Genomic DNA, 19,901 nt, shown 5'->3' with positions numbered 1-19,901 from the left:
TGTTAATGTTTACTTTTGTAACATTTTAAGATTTACGAAGAAATTATCCTGGATGATGGGGCTGTTGAGAGATAATCCGAATTGTTCTAAGGCAGCGGTTCTCAACCTGTGGGTCGCGACCCCGGCGGGGATCGAACGACCAAAACACAGGGGTCGCCTGACGCCATCAATATGTATTTCCGATGGCGTTAGGCGACCCCTGTGTTTTGGTCGTTCGACCCCTGCCGGGGTCGCGACCCACAGGTTGAGAACCGCTGCTCTAAGGGTTTCTTTTTCTTTTAAGGTGACAAAAACTTAGTTGGTTCTGAAGTAAAAATTTATAGCTTGGATCCATCAACTCAGTGGTTTTCTGCAACCGTTGTAAATGGAAATCCAACATCAAAAACTCTTCAAGTCAACTGTGAGGAGGTAAAGATGACAATTGCATGTAATATGACGGGGGGGGGGGGGGGGATGATACTTATTCAAAGGAATTTTGATATATAAGAGCTAACCACCTTTATTATGTGAAAATATTATAGTCTAAAGGAAAATACCACAGTTGTTTTAAAAGAAATTATTTGTAACAAGCCCCTATTGTCATGTTAATAGAGCTAATTTCTGGTATGTTCCAGAGCATTTAAAAATTTTCCAGTGTCTTTGTTTTATTTATTTTTAAGATTCCAGCACTGAAAATTGTTGATCCATCACTGATTCATGTTGAAGTTGTACATGATAACTTTATGACATGTGGTAAGATACATCATTTGATTAAAATCTTTTCTTTCTGTCTTTCCCCATTCTCCTCATGTTAAGGGAAACAGGGAAGCCAACTAACTATTTTTAAATATTTTAGGCAATTCTACAAGAACAGGAGCTGTAAAACGCAAGTCTTCTGAAAATAATGGAAACCTGGTTTCCAAACAAGCAAAATCTTGCTCTGAGGTAACCTTGATTTATTTTATCACTTAACGTGAGCTTTCCTTAACTCCAGCATTGCATGGCCAGTTTGTTTAGTGGTTGTAAAGCTGTCTTCTCTGCTCTTCTGTGCTGTCTTATCTGCTGTTCTTTGATAGTTCCAGATCTTGGCCATAATTTCTACACTCAAGCAGATGGAGATAATATAAGTTTCTGGTTCACTTATTTTTGTAAACTATTTTTGTTTTGATGTTTTCTGAAAATTCTCAGTAGATTTGACAATTTCACAATGTGGAGGTGTTTTTGAAGGTAAATTGACTTGTGTGTTGCAAATTGGAAGAACACCTGGAATGAGAAGAGGGCAAGAAACTTAGAATTCTGAGTAGATCTGGTGTTGAAATAGGACTTCCACCTGCTCAGTAATAACAAGGTTTGATTGGGCATTTATGATTGGGTAAACTAATATATGAATACTTGTATTTTGAAGGAAGTGGTTGGTTTGTTATTACTAATTTCTGCCCAGAAAAATATAGACTTCTATAAGTGCCAGTCTGAGTATAAGTGTTGGATTTCACTTTTTTCTGAAGTAGTTAGGACACATTCCTGTGTTTCTCAAATATTTCAAGAGTCTGGGCATCTGGAAATGATTGGCTTTCCTGAATCTTAAGCCTTTTATATAGGCAAGAAGAACTTTGATACTTGACCAAAAAGTTTGTAAATCAGGGTATCTAATACCACTATCTTCCAAGTATGTAGGCCTGATGAGGTTGTTCAGGAAAAAATAAAGAGGTAATTATGGAAATTAGTTGGCCTTGGCCTGTGGCTCAGTGGATAGAGCATTAATCCAGTGTATGGATGTCCCAGGTTTGATTCCCAGTCAGGACACATAGGAGAAGCAACCATCTGCTTCTCTCCCCTTCCCTCTTCCTCTTCTCTCCTTCTTCCCCTTCCTCATTGGTTCTAGTGTGGCCCCAGGTGCTGAGGATAGCTCGGTTGGTCTGTGCACATCAGCCTCAGGTGCTAAAAATAGCTTGGTATTCAAGCATTGGCCCCAGATAGGGGTTGCCAGGTGGATCCTGATTGGGATGCATATAGGAGTCTGCCTCACTATCTTCCCTCTTCTAACCTAAAAGGAAGAAAAAAGAAAAAAATATTAATATTACTATTCATTTTTTGCCTTAAAGTTTACAAAGGTGAAGTAATGTACAATAGTCTCCCCCTTATCTGTTGGAGGATACATTCCAAGACCCCCAGTGGACTCCTGGAACCACAGATTGTATCATACTCTATAAATACTATGTTTTTTACTGTACAGACATACTTATGGTAAAGTTTATGGCTGCTCTTTGGTGTATCTAAATTGCCAGCATCACTCCTGTACTTTAGGGCTATTAGTTAGGAAAATAGGGTTACTTGAACACAAACACTTCAATGTAATGACAGTAGATCTGATAATCTACTGCACTTCTAAGTGACTAGCATTTATATAGCATGTACAATATGGGTACACTAGACAAAGGGATGCTTCATGTCCTGGTGGGATGGAGTGAGATTTTATTAACACTTTCCAGAGCAGTGTGCAATTTAACATTTATGAATTGTTTCTGGACTTTTTTCATTTAATATTTTTGGACAGTGGTTGACTGTGGATAACTGAAACCATGGAAGTGAAACAGCCAATAAAAGGGAACTACTGTAGAAAGGATGTCAAGCAGGTGATTATTGCATCTTAGAATTAAGCTCACAGAAAATATTGTCAAGTAATACCAAGTATTAGAAGCTGAAAAAATAACAGTGTGGAATAATTGGTCAGGTTTTGACATTGGATACATTGCTAGTGGTCTTGGGTAGAGGTAATAAAGGCCAGTTTGAAGAAGTTGATTGGGCGCTGCCTCTCATGGAGAATGCATCAGTTTAAGGAGTTGGTGTGATGAGAAGGAGAGCCATGTGATGTGGTGGGGAGAGGGCCAAGGAAGAGGAAATGGTATCCTGATGGATCATGGAGGAATCAACCTGGGATACAGGCAGGACTGGGGCCAGTGAGGCCCTCCTATAGGGGAAGGTACCAGTTCTTCAAAGTGCCGGTTTATCAGTGATAGGTAATTGAGCAAATCAATTTATAACCTTGAAGGAGGTACTTATGAAATGTGGTCATATATACATATATATACATAAATGATCCTCTGTACCTGACTCACATTCTTAAGGTCAGGGAGCATGACTTTTTTTATCTAAGTGTATTGTTCGGCTCAGTAGGTTTGTGTGCTATAAACTAATTGTTGGCCACCAGAGAAGCGTGCTTTGTTTTGTTTTTTTAAGGGAATTTTATTTTTATTGATGTTATAGAGAAGGAGAAACACCAGCTTGTTGTTCCACGCATTCATGTATTCATTGGTTGATTTCTTGTTTGTGCCCTGACCAGGGATCGAACCTGCAACCTTGGCATACTTGGATAACGCTCTAATCAACAGAGCTACTGGGTTAGGGCTAGGGTGTTTTTTTTTGTGTTTTTTTTAAACCTGAACTTTGGCTGGGGGATAAGTCCTCCTTTAACCTATTTGAGCCTTACTCATGTATGTAAAATGAGAAACTAAATTTTTAAAAATAATTGTTTCAGTTGTTAAGCCCTGTACATCTCCATCTTCTCATTCTCAAGGAACTTGGAGATGGTAGATTTTTACCTGGCTATGAACATTCTTAGAAATTTAAAAAATATAAATATATGTTAACAGTGACTCTTTTACCCTGCACTTATTTGTCAAAGATTATTATATTAAAAAAGTTATTCTCATTTAAAATTTCTTTGGTTAACTTGGAAAAGCATAAAGAAAAGAAACCACTTGTGATCATACTTCTCAGAGACTCACTATTTACATTTTGGGATACTTGTCTTCTTGGGTTTTTCCCCCCCTGTAAACTAAAAGTCAAACTCTTTTTAGCTTTCTTGATTCCTTTATAGTATGTTGTGATTTTTAGTAAATACTCTTTTTTTATCCTAATTTTTGTACTCAGGCAAGTTTTGGGAACCCTGGCCTGGCTGAGATTTCAAGAGAGCTGAACAGGTAGTAGAAGAATTGAGGGAAGAGAGTTCATTTAAATGTGAGTGAAAGATGAGGACAGAAACACACCTGGCACACATCTCATGGTGTTTGCACTTCCCAGATGTGTGGAATGGCAGAAAGGTTACTTTTAAAGTGGTCTTTGGATGACAGGAGTTTGGGAGTAGGTAGAGGATACTCTTGATTGTTTGGATGAATCCTTTTGGATAAGGTAAACTTGTTGCCAGTAGTATCTGGCTCCTTGAAGGTCTTCTCTGCCTAGCAGACTGTTCCTCAGAGCTTGGCTAATTGGAAGAGTCTACTAAGGCTTGTGAGCCAGCAGTGTCCTTTTCAGAGTATCATCACACACTCAATTATATTATCTCCGTCTGCTGGCAGGGAGGAACTATTGCCATGACTGGTTTAGAAGACCTTCAGGGAAAACTCTTCAGGTAAGAAGAAACTTTGACCCTTGTAAATCAGAGACCATTGCAGTGGTGTGCACATGAACATGGGGCTTGGAATTGAAGCCCTACCCCTGCTGAACTAACCCCTAGGAAAGTTGTAGGGTGATATACTTCAGTTTCTTAAAGGAAAGATCCTATGTTGTGCTGACTGTAACCCGTGGTGACTGAACTGAGAATATTTTTATGATGTTTTTCTGCTTTGAGACAGCTAATCTCTGTACCAGACTGTGTGGCAAAGCACAGCCCTATAAAGTATGCTTCATTGCTCTCATTTTACAATTGAGGAAACCAAAACTTAGAGGTTAAATAATGTGCCAGGAAGTGTCAGCAACTGGATTCAAACCAAGGTCTAATACCAAAACCCAATACTTTTTCCCACTGTACTGTTGTTGCTACTCCTCTGCAAATCTTTTCTTGGTATGGTGAGTCACCATTGTAAAAACAGATTCCTCCTTTCTTCCCTCTGCCCCTCCATCCCTCTTTCCAAAAAATATTCATTGAATACTTAATGTGTGCTAAACATTGGTCATTGTTACTGCCTGGCTCTTGAGGTAACTAATAAGAATTGTTTATAGCAATTTTGAAATACTAAGTGCTAACAGCATTTATTCATTCATGTATTCTGCCAGTCTTATTTATTGAGCCTCTGCTGTGTGGCTTGTAGCTGACTGTGTGAGGTCTAACAGTGGGTACAAGCAGAATCAGTACCCTTAGATGTGTATGTTATATTGCAAGGAGCCTGACAGTAAAAAAAGTAATTGAAGTAAAGGTGTTTTCACAGTGTGATGATGCAGTGAGAGACACAGAACACAGTAAAATGATAAGCAGTAGGGGTGGCTTGTTAGGCACTGCTTTAAAAAGAATGACTAGAGATTCTGAGGAAGTGAAAGTTGAGCAAATACGTCGGTGAAGGGATGGAACCAGCCAGCCATGTGACCACTATCCAGACAGGTGGCATAGCAAGTACAAAGGCACAGGCAAGAAAGCACCTAGAACATTTGAAATTAGAAAGTAAGGTGGCGTAGTTGGAGCCGGGTGGACACGTGGATGGGATGAGTGGAGAGGTGAGTGGAGACCAGACCACACAGAATTGTTGGAGGCATTGGAGCACCATAATCTGATTGGTTCATGTTTTATAAAGATTGCTATCTAGTAGAATAAATTTTAGGTGAAAAGTTTAGGCAAAAATGGAAGTCAGGCCAGTGAGGAGACACATGATCTAGGGGAAAGATGATGATAGTGGTGGCAAAGAAAAGAGTCAGTAGATTCTGCAGATAGTTTAGAAATAGAGGCAGCATTTACAGGTTCATTGATTGGATAGGGAAGATGAGATGGAGGGTTTTTTGACTTGAGTAGTTCAGGAAATAGTATATAAGATAAAAATTTATGCCTAGGTTTGTTATCTAAATTCCTTATGTATGTGGTGCTTAGGAGAGTAATTTAAGAAACAGTATTAGTGTGTCAACTCTAAACAATTCAGAATAACAAAGGTGATATGAGGATAGATGCTTAGTAAAAGTGAGCCCTTGAATAAGCATTTTGAAATGACTTGGCAGTTAAACTCTGGGGAGTTAATCTTTAATAAGAGAATTATAAAATACAGTTGAAAAGGACTTTGGGAATAAACTTATTTAACCCTTTGAGTAGTACGAACGTTCATGTACGTTCTCATGCCTCCTGACCATCCAGAGTACAATCAATTTATTTTCAAAACGTGTAAGGCAACATTTAAAAAAGGCAAATATATGTTGTTCTTGTTTCCATAAATTGATTATCAAACAAACATGATTTTAAATTAATAAAACACTTACTGGAACTAATTTCATTTTTTGAAAAAAACTCACTCCCGGGGCTCAGCAAACATGAAGAACACTATTCAAAGGGTTAATTTTCTCATTTTAAGGATTAGGAAACTGAGACCTGAAGAGGCAAAGTTGACTATTCCCAGGATATTCTTCCCCCCCCCCCCCCCAGGATATTCTTACCCAAACATCTCCTCAGAAATCCTTCTAGAGAACACTAAACTGATACTCAACCAAAATCGACTTGACTAAAATATATGATCAGATAATTTAGTACTTTAAAATAGTTTGAAGCTATGCAAAATTTTGATAGTGATTAAATAAATTATTTTTTTAGATATTTATGATATGTATGTATTAGTCTTTCTAGGGTCTACAGAGTAAATGAGAAAAAGATTCGTGAGTAGACTGTATATAAATATATTCAGGATTGTGAGGTTTTAAAAGCTTACTAAGCAAAGTGTTCTAGGTCAGATTAGAAGTTACTAAAAATAAAAGATGGAGAAACTTTGATGATTCTTCAAGTTTAGATTTGGTGGTAAGGCAAACGTAAATGTCATTGTGGTGGGAAAGGTATGTGACCTGAGGCTGGTGAAGACAGTGAATAGGTTTTACCTGGTTTAGCCATGGACTAGTCTGGAATTGAGTTTAGTCTCTTCTTCCTGTTCCTATGGTGGGGAATTTATTTTTGCGGATAGTATAAACTAGGCAGAAGTGGGATAAAACTACTACCCGAAAAGGGAAGGGGACGGGTGTCCCAGCTTTGTCCCACAGCCCTGACTTGATATTTTTTGCAGCATGGGATGACCTTTGTGACTTGATGAGCCACATAAGAACAAGAACCGTGTCCTCAACCTTTACTGCATTGTAAAGGCTTATATTGGTATCCAGTAGGCACCACTGCCTACAAGAGTCCTATGTGGTCTGGTCTCCTGCCAGTCTACACAGTAAGTGCGTGGTGGGCACTCAAGTAATGTTAAACTGAATGCATGTGAAGCTGCCACCATTTGAAGACTGTTAAAAGCTCACTTCTGTGCATTGCATTATTAAAGTAATTGCCACGTGCTTTATTGGCCTGGCACAATGATTCAGAGGTCTGTGAAAACAGATCTGCTGTAACTTTTTATAGGAAGGTTCAAGTTTTGTGAAAAGCCAGAGTGATTTAATTAACAGCCTTCAGATCTAAGTCCTTAATTTTGTGATTTATCACTTGTTCTTCTGTCCTGTTCTTTTTATTTGGTGAAGGTATCATGCTTGTTTAGTACTAAACCAAACATAAATTTGAATCTTGCTAGCACTTCGTATTTCTCCAACTAGGGACTTTTCTTTTTAATAGCTGTTGGTTTGGTATCTTTTAGACTTCTGCCAGTATGGGACCTGTGCAGCCTGTTCACACAACAGTTTTTAAGGATAAACTGCTCGGCTGTACTGCAGCAAATCCTCCTAGTAAGGACCCGAGACAGCAGAGTATTCCCCAAGCTACCAATCCTCCACCTAACCTTGGGACAAAAACTTCTAAAGGGTGAGTTATCCATTATTTTTACAAGATTTTTAATTGTAATAAAGAGAAAAAGTCTTTTAAATCATGGTTCTTCCTGTCTGAGCTTACATTGCTCAGGTGGCAAGATTTCTACATTCCGTGCTTCTTAGAGAGTTAGTATGGCTGAAATTTGGCAAAATGATCTGCCATACATTATATTTCATGTTGTCCAGGGAGGTTTTTCTTTAGAGTTTCCAAATTGACCAGGTACCCTCAGAAGTCAAAAGTATAATAGGCGTGCAGAACAACGTAGAAAACACTACGAAATGAAAGGGGATGTGAAGAAGGAGCAGCTTTCTTGACTTGATATGGTGAGAATGGTCAACTGAAATACTATAGACTTTTCCTGCTTTCCAGGAAAAGGGAGCAGATTGGTTGTACGTGGAAAATGGGGGTCTCTGGGAGTGTGGAAAAGAGGAAGACATGGTTACAATGAATGGTTCTCATCGCCCAGACCCCAGCTGTAGGTGAGAGGTGTTGAGGCGGGTTAACAGAGAGAAGAGTTTTAGGGAAGGCTCTGTTTTAAGAAGGGTGGTGTAGTCGAGGCAGTTGGTAAAGACTAAAGATACAGGTCAGAGAGACTGGTATGGAAAGGTAGGTCTGGGAGACTCCTGCAGAAAGGTGAGAGAGTAGCCACATTGATTCACTGGAAAGAAAGTGGGCTCCGTAGGATAGAGCTTGGAGGATGCCCTGTAGCAGTGAGATGAGAGAGGAGCAGCCTTCCCTTTCCTAAAGAAACATTAAGAGGGAACAGAGAAGGTCAGTGGTATCCAAGCAAAGATGTCTAATATGAGTCCTTTCACTCAGGATGAAATCCTTTGTTAGAGGAAGGAAGAAAAATATAACAGGAAAAAGGACTTTGTGTTTCACTGGGAAAGGAATTTTAGGATGGATTTCAGAAAAACAAAAAGTTCTTTAAGGTATTCTTATTCAGATGGGGGGTTGGGAGATTATCAGATCTTTCTGTGAACATGCAGTCATCAATCAGCTCTTCCATTTCCTTTGGGTCATGACACTGATCAGACACCAGTGGCATTATCCAGTGATGGGGCTGGTTAATGTTCACGGCAGGATGATGGGGTTTTGTGTTGCTGATGGTTTTGGTTCCGTATGATGCTCTGTTCATTTTGGGGAAAGCTAAGGTTTATTATGCTGTAAGATAACTAACTTGAAATACCATATTTCCCCATATATAAGATGCACCTTTTTCCAAAAAATTTTGGGTCTAAAAACTGGGTGCGTCTTACACAGCGGTTATAGATTTTTTTTTACTTGCATTTCCCACTTTTTTGCGCTTGTTCTTATGCTCATTGTTGAAGACAGTGATTCGTCATCAGACACAGATGAGGACAAGCTAATGGATGGGAGTTTTAACAGTGACGAGAAGTTGTATGAATTTTATGATGAATAAAACTTGAATTCAATAACTTTATGTAATACAATTTTTTTCAAATTTCGGGCCCCCAAATTAAGGTGCGTCTTATACATGGGAGATATGGTAGTTCAGGATTCATGAGAACATGCAAAGGATTTAAGGCTGTATTTTTCTGAATGTTTAAGATATTTTTGCAGAGACATTGACTGATTACTTTTAACTCTAGCCCACAGAAGGTTATCATATATTCTCTGATATAAGTAGCTTTCTCTTTCACTCTGATTGCCTTGGGGAACCAAACAATTGTTTTTTGTTAGGGGAGAGATTAGTGAGGCCTAAGATGCTAGTTTTCCATAATATCTTTTTCAGATGTCATAAACAGAGTTCACCAGAAGAAATTTCTTACTCTCCAAATACAAAGCCAGAAATACTTAGAACAAAGCCAGATGCCTGCAAAGTAGGGCTGCTCTCTTCAGAGTCCTCTCAGGTTGGAATTGGAGACTTGGAAACCTTAAATGAAGCAAAAGATAGCTGTGCCCAGCTGAAGACCAACACCAATCCAGAAAACAGACTGGAATCTGTTCCACAACCATCGACTGGCCTTCCAAAGGCACCCTTACCTACAAAAACCTCTTCTGTGGCAGACATGGAGACTGCCGGTGCTCCTGAACTGCAGAAGCACCCAGAACATGCACCTTCCTCATCTGATTTCCTCTCAAATAAGCTAGAAGAGAAAGCAGGTATCTGTGGGGATAGCCCTAATAGTTGTGTGGAAAAAAAGATAGAACCTTCAACTTTAGGCTGCCAGTCACAGAATTTAAAGGAATCTTCAGTAAAAGTAGACAGTGACAGCTATTGTACAAGAAGCAACAATAAACTCCAGAATGGTGAGTGTTTCTACAAATCTTTACTGGTAGAAGATAAGAGATGGTAGTGGTTACATACATAGTTTTATCTTACCTGATAAAGAAAAACTATGAAAATGATTGTAGAAAAAGTTTATACGATCAGAAAAGTTCAAAGAAGAAAGTAAAATTCCAAAATGTTCTCAGAAATTATTACTGTTAATATTTTAGTAGACCTGGTTCCATGTATATAGAAGTATAGACAAACTGTTACTACTTGGGTTCATACCAACAATTTTACCCTGTGGATTAGTGTAGGTGTTCATCAACATTTTTAAAAGCTGTAAGGATTTCATTATATGCTTTTGCCATATGACTTAACTCAGTGGTCCCCAACCTTTTTTGGGCCATGGACTGGTTTAATGTCAGAAAATATTTTCATGGACGAGCCTTTAGGGTGGGATGGATAAATGTATCACGTGACCGAGACAAGCATCAAGAGTGAGTCTTAGACGGATGTAACAGAGGGAATCTGGTCATTTTTTAAAAATAAAACATCGTTCAGACTTAAATATAAATAAAATGGAAATAATGTAAGTTAGTTATTCTTTCTCTGCGGACCAGTACCGGTCCGGGGGTTGGGGACCACTGACTTAACTGGTTCCTTTCACTTGAGTAATTCGGTGGTTCCCAATATTTGGTTGTAAGAAAATAATTTGGAACAAAATCTAAAGTAATCTGACAATTGCTTTATCTTCAGCCTAACATTTTTCTGTAGTATCCAGGTTGAATTGGAAGAGGTGATTGATACTGTATACTCACATAGGTAGTTCAGATCCAAAGTTTTTTTTTTAAAGATAGAGAATGCATTAATTACCACCTCTAGAAAAGGGATGTTTGGTTAAAAATTTTAAGAACGAGGCTGAAACACCCTGTACAGTCTGTTTGCTTAAGAGCAATGTCTTGCGCCCACAATTTAAAACTAAAGATTGTTATTGTAGAAAAAATGGTACACTGTATTTCTTTTACTTACATGTATTAAGTGTGAGGATGCATTTCAGTGATGGTAGTTATCAGAAGCTCTCTTACTAGAATCAGGAGAACTAAATGGCTTCAGTGTGTCAAAGGTTCAGAGCTATTACAATTTAAAAATACCTTTTGATAATTGTTAGCTGTGTGGGAAAATCAGTGTGGGTTTTGATAACTTTTAAAAAACACTTCATTTGAATACATAAGAAATTAATATATCCACACTCTAGTTTTTACTGCAGGCCTCTGAAACTAGAGGGCAAGATGGGTGGATTGAACTGTGGATCTTTTTGATATAGAGTTGGAAAAGTAGAAAAAGAATTTTTTGTGTTTAGTGATTCTTCTAACCCGGTGTCTTCATTCTTGAGGTGAAAGTTGATACAGCTATTAAATTGCATAAAATTAATTGCATATGCGTATACTATTCTTGGGAGTTGTATAATTCCCAAAAGAAAGTCCATATTTATTACCATATCTCTGTTCTACTTTTTTATTCTTTTTGAATCATCAGTCCTTACATTCATTCAGTTAGTTTGTGAGGCAAAGTATTTTAATATTATGTGAAAAAACAGTAAAAATTCTACATTGGTAAGCGCATTTTAAATACATAAGTGAATTAGGAGTCCAGCTTGGTCTCATTTAGTAGATTGTACAATTGTACCCCATCTAAAGTGATTTGAAGAGAAGTGAAAAACCTAGTCACATAGTGCTACATCCTATTTACTGGGACTTTTGGCTGAGCCTTGAGAGTGTGATCAGTAGCCTACCCAGGACCTCTGTGTTGTTTCCATTTGTATTGCTTGTAAGTATGGGAAGGACTCAACTGGAAACTGGTCGTCTCTTTTGCTCCTTTGCTCTGATTAGGAGTTAAAAAGCGAGCTGGAGTTGAACAGCTACACTTTTCCCTGTAAGGTATGGCTCCTCAGAAGCAGGCATTGCTTTTCCTCTCCTTGGCTCTGCTTTGACTTGAGAATCATTGTTAGGATCAACTATTGCTCTCCTCAATAAAGGGCTAGATTTAGATAGTTTTAACTTGCTTATTTCTAGATATATCTTCTTTTAAACCAGGATAGAACTGATAAAATAACCTTTGGGCTCTTTGCCCATGTTCTGTGACAACCTGGTCCAATTCAAAGGATAATGCATTTTCAGTATCTGAGTAATTAAAATTCCATTCTTGAACTACTGATCTCTTTCTCTCCTTTCTTACTTAACCGTCTCTTTCACTATAATTGAAGAGTAATGTTTAAGGAATCAAAGCCTGATAGCATTCATTGTGTTGTGCTCTAGTCCTGCTTTGAACGAGAGGTAAGATTAGATCGCTTTTAGAGTAATTATTAAAGATGCTTATTTATTTAAAGCTTATTTGGTTTGAGATCTTTCTTTCAGTTTGCTTTAGGACTACTCACCCATCTCTGGGCTGGTTCACCAGAAAGAGTTGTGAGGTTTCCTGTTTTTCATTTGTTTGCCTAAGAATCTACTTCTTTTCTCAGCTCCCTTGAACCCTGAGAAAAGGTCTTTTCTGTCAGTTCTACTTGAAATATTCTTTAACCTCTTGACTTATAAACGAATTCCTCTCTGTGTTATTTGGGCTGACATAGTGATTGTTTCCTGTTACATCTCTATTTTTCTCCTTTTCTTTAGAACCCATATTAACATTTTCTGTGCAGTTCTCTTGCCTGTTACAAGTTGAAGCTTCAAACATACATTTACTGAGAATCATAATCCTGTCTTTAGCCAATGCTCCTAACCCTTAAGGAACATATATGTGAAGAAAATTGAAGACATGTCAAGGGTCAGGTAACATTTTATGGAAGCATTTAGAAGATAGCTCTTATTTTAATAGACCAAGGGACCTCTGCAGGAGAGCTATTTGTTTTTTATTTTTTACTAGAATGGTTAGCTTTTGCCAAAAACACACCTTAAACCAGTCTTTTTCTGAGTGTGAAAGGGGCAGGATTCACTTCCATACAGTGTTCTCTGTTTGGTGAGTAAACCTGTCTCTGTGCTTGCTAATGTTGCAATGAGTTTGAATTAAGTATAACATTGGGAAAAATCTTCCTGAAATATTTCTCTCATCTGGGTTTGTGAATAGAAGTGTATTCTACTTGGAACTGTGAGTCTGGTTGTTGAAAATGGAGTTTTAAGTTTCCAAATGGGTTCCCCAAATGAGATTTTATAAAGAGAGTAAAAATTTTCTGATTGTTCTGATAGTTGTCTTCTCTTAAGCCATTTTTAGAAATGACAGTTGAACCAGTTATTGAGAAGTTCTCCCTTGGAAAACTGCCTTTTTAAATAGAATTCAGTAACATATTGATGTGATTTTTTAAAAAATTTGAGGCCCCAGTCCCTTAAACTTTTGTTTTCCTAGCTCCATCCCGGAAGTCGGTTTTGACAGACCCAGCCAAACTCAAGAAGCTGCAGCAGAGTGGGGAGGCCTTTGTGCAGGATGACTCCTGTGTGAACATTGTTGCACAGCTGCCCAAGTGCCGGGAGTGTCGCTTGGACAGCCTCCGCAAGGATAAGGAACAACAGAAAGATTCGCCTGTGTTTTGTCGCTTCTTTCATTTTAGAAGGTGAGACATTTTGGGAAAAGCTCAGATAATCTGGGCCTACAGCATGCCCCTCCCCTTTCTAACAATCGTAAATCTAGAACTAAAAAGAGTAGAGATACTATTTTTAATCTCTGGTTTGGAAATCTAGACTTTATTATCTATTATTTTCTTCACAAGTTCTCCCTTTTAATTTTTTAAAGTAAAGAAGCTTAAAATGCAAACTTCTGTTTCTAAAAGTAACAAACAGAAAAATGCTGAAGGTTCTGGAAAACCACTACAAATAACTACTGTTAACTTTTCAATGTTTTAGTGTTTTTAGGGTCATAAAATATATTCAGGCATGCTACTTGGTGTATTGTACAGGCATACCTCATTTTATTGTGCTCCACAGATACTGCTTTTTTTTAAAATGGAAGGTTGGTGGCAACCCATAATTGAGCAAGTCTGTGGGTGCTATTTTACAACAGGCTCAGATGATGGTTAGCATTTTTTAGAAATAAAGTATTTTTTTAAGGTAGGTATATATACTTTTTGTTTATTTGTTTTGTTTTATTAAGTGAGAGGCAGCAGGGAGGCTGGCAGGCAGAGAGACAGACTCTTGCATGCATCCCCACCAGATCCACCTGGCAAGCCCCATACAGGGCAATGCTCTGCCCATCTGGGGCTGCTTCTCATTTCTCAGCAACTGAGCTATTTATTTCAGCACCTGAGGTGAGGCTATGGAGCCATCCTCAGCACTTTGCTCAAATCATTTCGAGCCATGGCTGCAGGAGGGAGGGAGAGAGAGGAAGAGAGAAGGGAGAGGGGGAGGGGTGGAGAAGCAGATGGTCGCTTCTCCTGTGTGCCATGACTGGGAATCAAATCTGGGACTTCCACATGCTGGGCTGATGCTCTACTGCTGAGCCAGCCGGCCAGGGTCTCTACATTGTTTTTTAAGGCAAAGTGCTATCGCACACTTAGTCGATGGCACTAGAAAGTACACTGGAAAACAAAAACAATTTGTATGACTTTATTGTGATACTTGCTTTATCGTGGAGGTCTGGAATGGAATGCACAGTATCTCCAAGGTGTGTATACGATATTAAATCTTACTTTCCAAGTTCATAGGAGGAACCACTTGATCACGTTAGCTTTTTTCCGCAAATACAGTCCTTTTGAATAACTATATAAGAACCCATAACAGCATTTTTTGATAATTCACTTAACTCATTCCTTTATTGGTATTAAGATTATTTTGTACTTTTTGCCACTAGAAGTAATGTAGAAATGATCATTTCCTTGTTCAGATCTCTATTTATTTACTTTGGAAGGATTTCTGAAAGTGGCAGCACTGGACCAGAAGGTGTGCATGTTTTAAGGTTTGGATACACATGTTCTGCCATATTGCCCTGCAGTGTTGCACCTGTATCCGTGCCCACTGGCAGGGTTTGAGCATTCGTGTCTCTGTGTATCTGTGTCTCTATATCTGTGCTTTGCCAGTAGATAGTTTTTAAAAATCCTTTCCTATTTTATAGACAAAAACTTTCATTTTTATATTATAATTATTAAAATAAATTGTCTGTTTGATCCTTAGTGAAGAAAAGCAGCCATATCTTGTTTTTGTATGTGTATAAGTGAGTAGTTTGTTCTGGTTACTTTCTCGGAAATCTAGCTACTCTCAGGTTCAACTGGCCCTAATCACAAATAGAAGTGTTGACTTTAATTTCTTCCTATTTTCTTCTCCCCTTTAGTTTCATCAAGAGCAAAGGTTGCTGATGGATGGTATTAAATGCATAGGTATTTTAGATAATTAATTGTACTTTTGCTGGCAACCTGAGATTCAGGCTTAGTTCATAAACTAGAGTTTTTTAGATATTAGTTTGCCTCATTCATTTCTGAGTAAATTTCAAAAGCATAATGATAAATTTTATGTGTAGCCTTTAGAGCTGTGATAACTGCTAACATGTTAACATACACATATATTAGTATATATATATCTGAATAATGCCTGTCCTAGAGTAAGTTCCCAGTATAGGTAAACTATAATATTTTGTTTCCCCTTTGGAGATTTTATTTTTTCTTTACCACAAGTTTGTTAAAGTTATATGCATTTGTGGGTACTTACATCTTGTTTTGAAAAAAGCACAAAATGGTATTTGTACAGATCTGTGTATTCTTGTTGATAGACTTGATTTCATGTCGTCATGCTCCTCTGCCGTGAAGGGTGTAACTGGACTGCATGAGGGAATGTTTGGATTTGGTTTAAGTTGTAGAAACATTTTAGGGAGGGGTTAATATTTTCCTCCTTTCAATATTATTAGAGAGTTTTTTTAAACCACTGTTTTGTAACTGCCTAGAAATCATTGGTTTTATGATTTAGCTGTTTTCCCATTTTTGACTTCTTTGAAGGGGAAAGTGTCTTTGCTTACTGTTGCATAGTAGAAGCCAGTGCAGTAGAAACTAGAACAAACTCACTTCTTTGGTTAAAAAGAATACAATAATTTAAAAAACAGAGCTCTGCCTCCCCCCCCCCCCCCCCCAGTGTTTAGAGTAAAAATTGAGGTTGTTATTAGCCTCGAGTCTGTTTCTCAGTAACTTCTGCAGGTACAATAGGAGGGGTAAGGTGGGGTCTCGGTGAGAAAGCCCTGTTTCCCATCTCCTCCCCTTTGAAATGGCTTTCAAGTTCAATTTTTAGTGTTATGACTGTCTCTAATTCAAGTTATCAGAAACTTGCATTTCTCCTTTGGATTGATCAAAGGAAGTTTGCATCTGTTACACAACTTTCAGTGTGTTTCCAGTTCATTCTATGCTGTTCTTTTTTTATTTTATTTTATTTTTCATTTTTCTGAAGCTGGAAACAGGGAGAGACAGTCAGACAGACTCCCGCATGCGCCCGACCGGGATCCACCCGGCACGCCCACCAGGGGCGGTGCTCTGCCCCCCAGGGGGCGATGCTCTGCCCATCCTGGGCGTCGCCATATTGCGACCGGAGCCACTCTAGCGCCTGAGGCAGAGGCCACAGAGCCATGCCCAGCGCCCGGGCCATCTTTGCTCCAATGGAGCCTTGGCTGCGGGAGGGGAAGAGAGAGACAGAGAGGAAAGCGCGGCGGAGGGGTGGAGAAGCAAATGGGCGCTTCTCCTTTGTGCCCCGGCCGGGAATCGAACCCGGGTCCTCCGCACGCTAGGCTGACGCTCTACCGCTGAGCCAACCGACCAGGGCCTCTATGCTGTTCTAAACAAATGGTTTTTCTAAAATACAACTTAATGTGTGCCTCATAGACTTAAGAGTTCTAGTAACAGCCTGTGACCAGTGAAAAAAGGTCCCTGCATTTTCTTTTGCTTTTGTTTGAAATATGTTTTCTTGCCATCCCTTCTTACCTTGTGTTTACCCCCCCCCCCCATCAGCGAGGTCAGACTTCATTACTGTTTCTATCTTTATGTCAGCTCCACAAACCTTAGAGTCAGCATTTCCTCCTCTGGTTCCTATAAAATTGAATGGTTGTTAGAGCTAGCATATGCTGCTTCACTGTGGGTTTTTGTCTACTTCTATGCATCTCCAACTAGATTGACATAAATGTATTTATAATAAATTAAAATATGTAACCTTGCCGGGGAAGTATTATGTCACAAAGGTGGTTTTCCCAGGGTGAGGATTATCAACTGCCCTCTGGATGTGTGTACTCCTGTGATTTCCCCAAATTTGGGGAGCTTGACCTCATTATTTGTGGTAATGGGGGACTGCATTCATGCTCTTCCCTCAAAAATAAATAAGTAAATAAATAAATTTAAAACTAGCATATAACTTAGAAAAAAATTCAAGTGCCAAAAATATTGGAAGACAATACTAAGAAAGTATTCTGCCTTTTACTCCACCGCTGCCTCTCATTTCAGAAGCTTTTACACCATAATTTGCAGCTAGGATTCATATGAGTGCTATGTATGTGCTCATGGCTCAGTGACTGTCAGGGTTAGCCTTCCCTTGCTGGGTACTATTCTTGAAGCAGTATTTGTATTCAGATCTGATCAGATTATTTACCACCTTCTGTTTATCCTTTTACTCCTGTGGTGACTGTGATTGTTCTTGTTCTCAGGTCTAGCAGGTGTTCCCACCACATCTTTAGGACATTTTTTTTTTTTTTTTAGCAAGAGAAAGGAAGGGTGAGGGAAGCATAAACTTATGGTTGTGGCACTTTTAGTTCATTGATTTCTTCTCATATGTGCCTTGACTGGGGAGCTCCAGCTGAGCCAGTGACCTCTTGGGCTTAATCCAGCGACCATTGGGTCATGTCTATGATTCCACACTCAACCTCGCGGCCCGTGCTCAAGCTGGTGAGCCCACGTTCAAGCTGTATGAGCCTGCACTCAAGACAGCAACCATGGGGTTTTTGCACCTGAGTCCTCTGCATCCTAGGTTGAAGCCCTAGCCACTGCACCACCATGTGGTCAGGCATGAAAATTTTTTTATCATCTTTCTACTGACATTGCCACATAATAAGTGGCTATTAATAGACATGAAGATTATAGAAAACTGGGAAGGAATTTGTTGATTTAAATAGTAACTATAAGTTGTATATATTTTTCTGTGTGTATGAAATGCACTTTTTTCTCTACTTCTTCTAGGTTGCAGTTCAACAAACATGGTGTGTTACGTGTAGAAGGCTTCTTAACACCAAATAAGTATGACAGTGAAGCAATTGGCCTGTGGTTGCCTTTAACCAAAAACATTGTGGGGACTGATTTGGACACAGCAAAGTATATTCTGGCCAATATTGGAGACCACTTCTGTCAAATGGTGATTTCTGAAAAAGAAGCTATGTCAACAATTGAGCCACACAGTAAGAGCATCTCTTAGGGGGTAGGATTTTAGAGTCCGACTTAATTTTTGTTTCTGAATGACACTTAACACATTGTTGACCGGCACTTTTACACAGAGGTTATCTCATGTCACCGGCTATTTTTTCGTAAATGAGTATGAAAGTGAAACAATCTAAATAAACTTCAGTATACTTTATTTATACATAATGAATTTAAATGAAACTTTGTACATATCTGTTACATATTATGTTTTATACATATTATATATTATAGTAATTTTTTTTGGTGTGGTATACTGTATAGCAATCACCTATGTGGAATGGTATACAACATGTTTTGCAAATATATCTGGTTTCACTGTGCTTTCCTTTTGAAACACACTTCACATGTCCTCGTTGGATTAAACATGATGAAGAAAGATTATACAATATCCTTATATGTATTACTAGAAAGCCCAGCGGTCATACGAAATGACCGCTGTTCTAGATATTATAAATTGTAATTAAAATGATGTGTGCAAAGGTGTCTGCTAATTCAAACTGAATTACCCAGGGCAGGCGGCGAGGACGCCCCTTTGCTTAGTGCCCCACGGGGTTTCCCCCTTCTCTATGCTCATCAGTCTCATTTTGCCGAGAAAGACGCATTTGCTCTGCGACTGAAGCAAACCTTGTCTTTCTCTGCTCAGTGGTTTCTTTTTGTCGAGAAAGCCGTTTTTGTGCCGCTTTAGCTCCTTTTCTCTCCTCTTCAGTGCTGTATTTTCTAGGAGGCATTCTTAAAAGAAATTACGTTAAGACGTAGTTTTTATGTAAAACAGATGATTGCCAATGCAAACAAATGTTCACCTTCCCCCTGACTCACTCAATTTGCGTACAGCCGTGGCAACTTCATCCCATTGGCTAGTACAGTTACGCAAGCAACCAATAAGCCAGGGGTCCCCAAACTACGGCCTGTGGGCCGCATGCGGCACCCTGAGGCCATTTATCCGGCCCCCGCTGCACTTCCAGAAGGGGCACCTCTTTCATTGGTGGTCAGTGAGAGGAGCATTGTTCCCATTGAAATACTGGTCAGTTTGTTGATTTAAATTTACTTGTTCTTTATTTTAAATATTGTATTTGTTTCCGTTTTGTTTTTTTACTTTAAAATAAGATATGTGCAGTGTGCATAGGGATTTGTTCATAGTTTTTTTTATAGTCAGGCCCTCCAATGGTCTGAGGGACGGTGAACCGGCCCCCTGTGTAAAAAGTTTGGGGACCCCTGCAATAAGCTATCGGCGACAGACACTTAAGCCGCATATAATAAAGATATGTTCAAACTGCAAGCAGTTAGAACAGGGGTAGTCAACCTTTATATACCTACCGCCCACTTTTGTATCTCTGTTAGTAAAATTTTGTAACTGCCCACCGGTTCCACAGTAATGGTGATTTATAAAGTAGGGAAGTAATTACTTTATAAAATTTATAAAGCAGAGTTACAGCAAGTTAAGGCATATAATAATAATTACTTACCAAGTACTTTATGTCAGATTTTCGCTAAGTTTGGCAGAATAAATCTTTATAAAA

The 19,901-nt window shown here is 38.8% G+C and overlaps 1 protein-coding gene and 1 non-coding gene across 4 annotated transcripts in view; both read left to right on the top strand.

The window, feature by feature from the left end:
* KDM3A (lysine demethylase 3A) overlaps positions 1 to 19,901 on the top strand; it is a 71,316-nt gene that overhangs the window by 14,538 nt on the left and 36,877 nt on the right. For all 3 annotated transcript variants that reach the window (XM_066377762.1, XM_066377759.1, XM_066377761.1), the window contains exons 6-12: positions 284 to 408; positions 660 to 732; positions 836 to 924; positions 7,563 to 7,726; positions 9,489 to 10,006; positions 13,365 to 13,569; positions 18,148 to 18,362. In XM_066377762.1, coding sequence (XP_066233859.1) covers positions 284 to 408; positions 660 to 732; positions 836 to 924; positions 7,563 to 7,726; positions 9,489 to 10,006; positions 13,365 to 13,569; positions 18,148 to 18,362 — 1,389 coding nt within the window. The remainder of the gene's footprint in view (positions 1 to 283; positions 409 to 659; positions 733 to 835; positions 925 to 7,562; positions 7,727 to 9,488; positions 10,007 to 13,364; positions 13,570 to 18,147; positions 18,363 to 19,901) is intronic.
* LOC136401747 (U1 spliceosomal RNA) lies at positions 17,123 to 17,286 on the top strand. Its single transcript, XR_010750748.1, has one exon. It is a non-coding gene; the product is annotated as a U1 spliceosomal RNA (small nuclear RNA).

Source organism: Saccopteryx leptura, chromosome 3 (assembly GCF_036850995.1).
Source record: "Saccopteryx leptura isolate mSacLep1 chromosome 3, mSacLep1_pri_phased_curated, whole genome shotgun sequence".
Taxonomy (NCBI): domain Eukaryota; kingdom Metazoa; phylum Chordata; class Mammalia; order Chiroptera; family Emballonuridae; genus Saccopteryx; species Saccopteryx leptura.
This window is presented reverse-complemented; position numbering and strand designations above follow the sequence as displayed.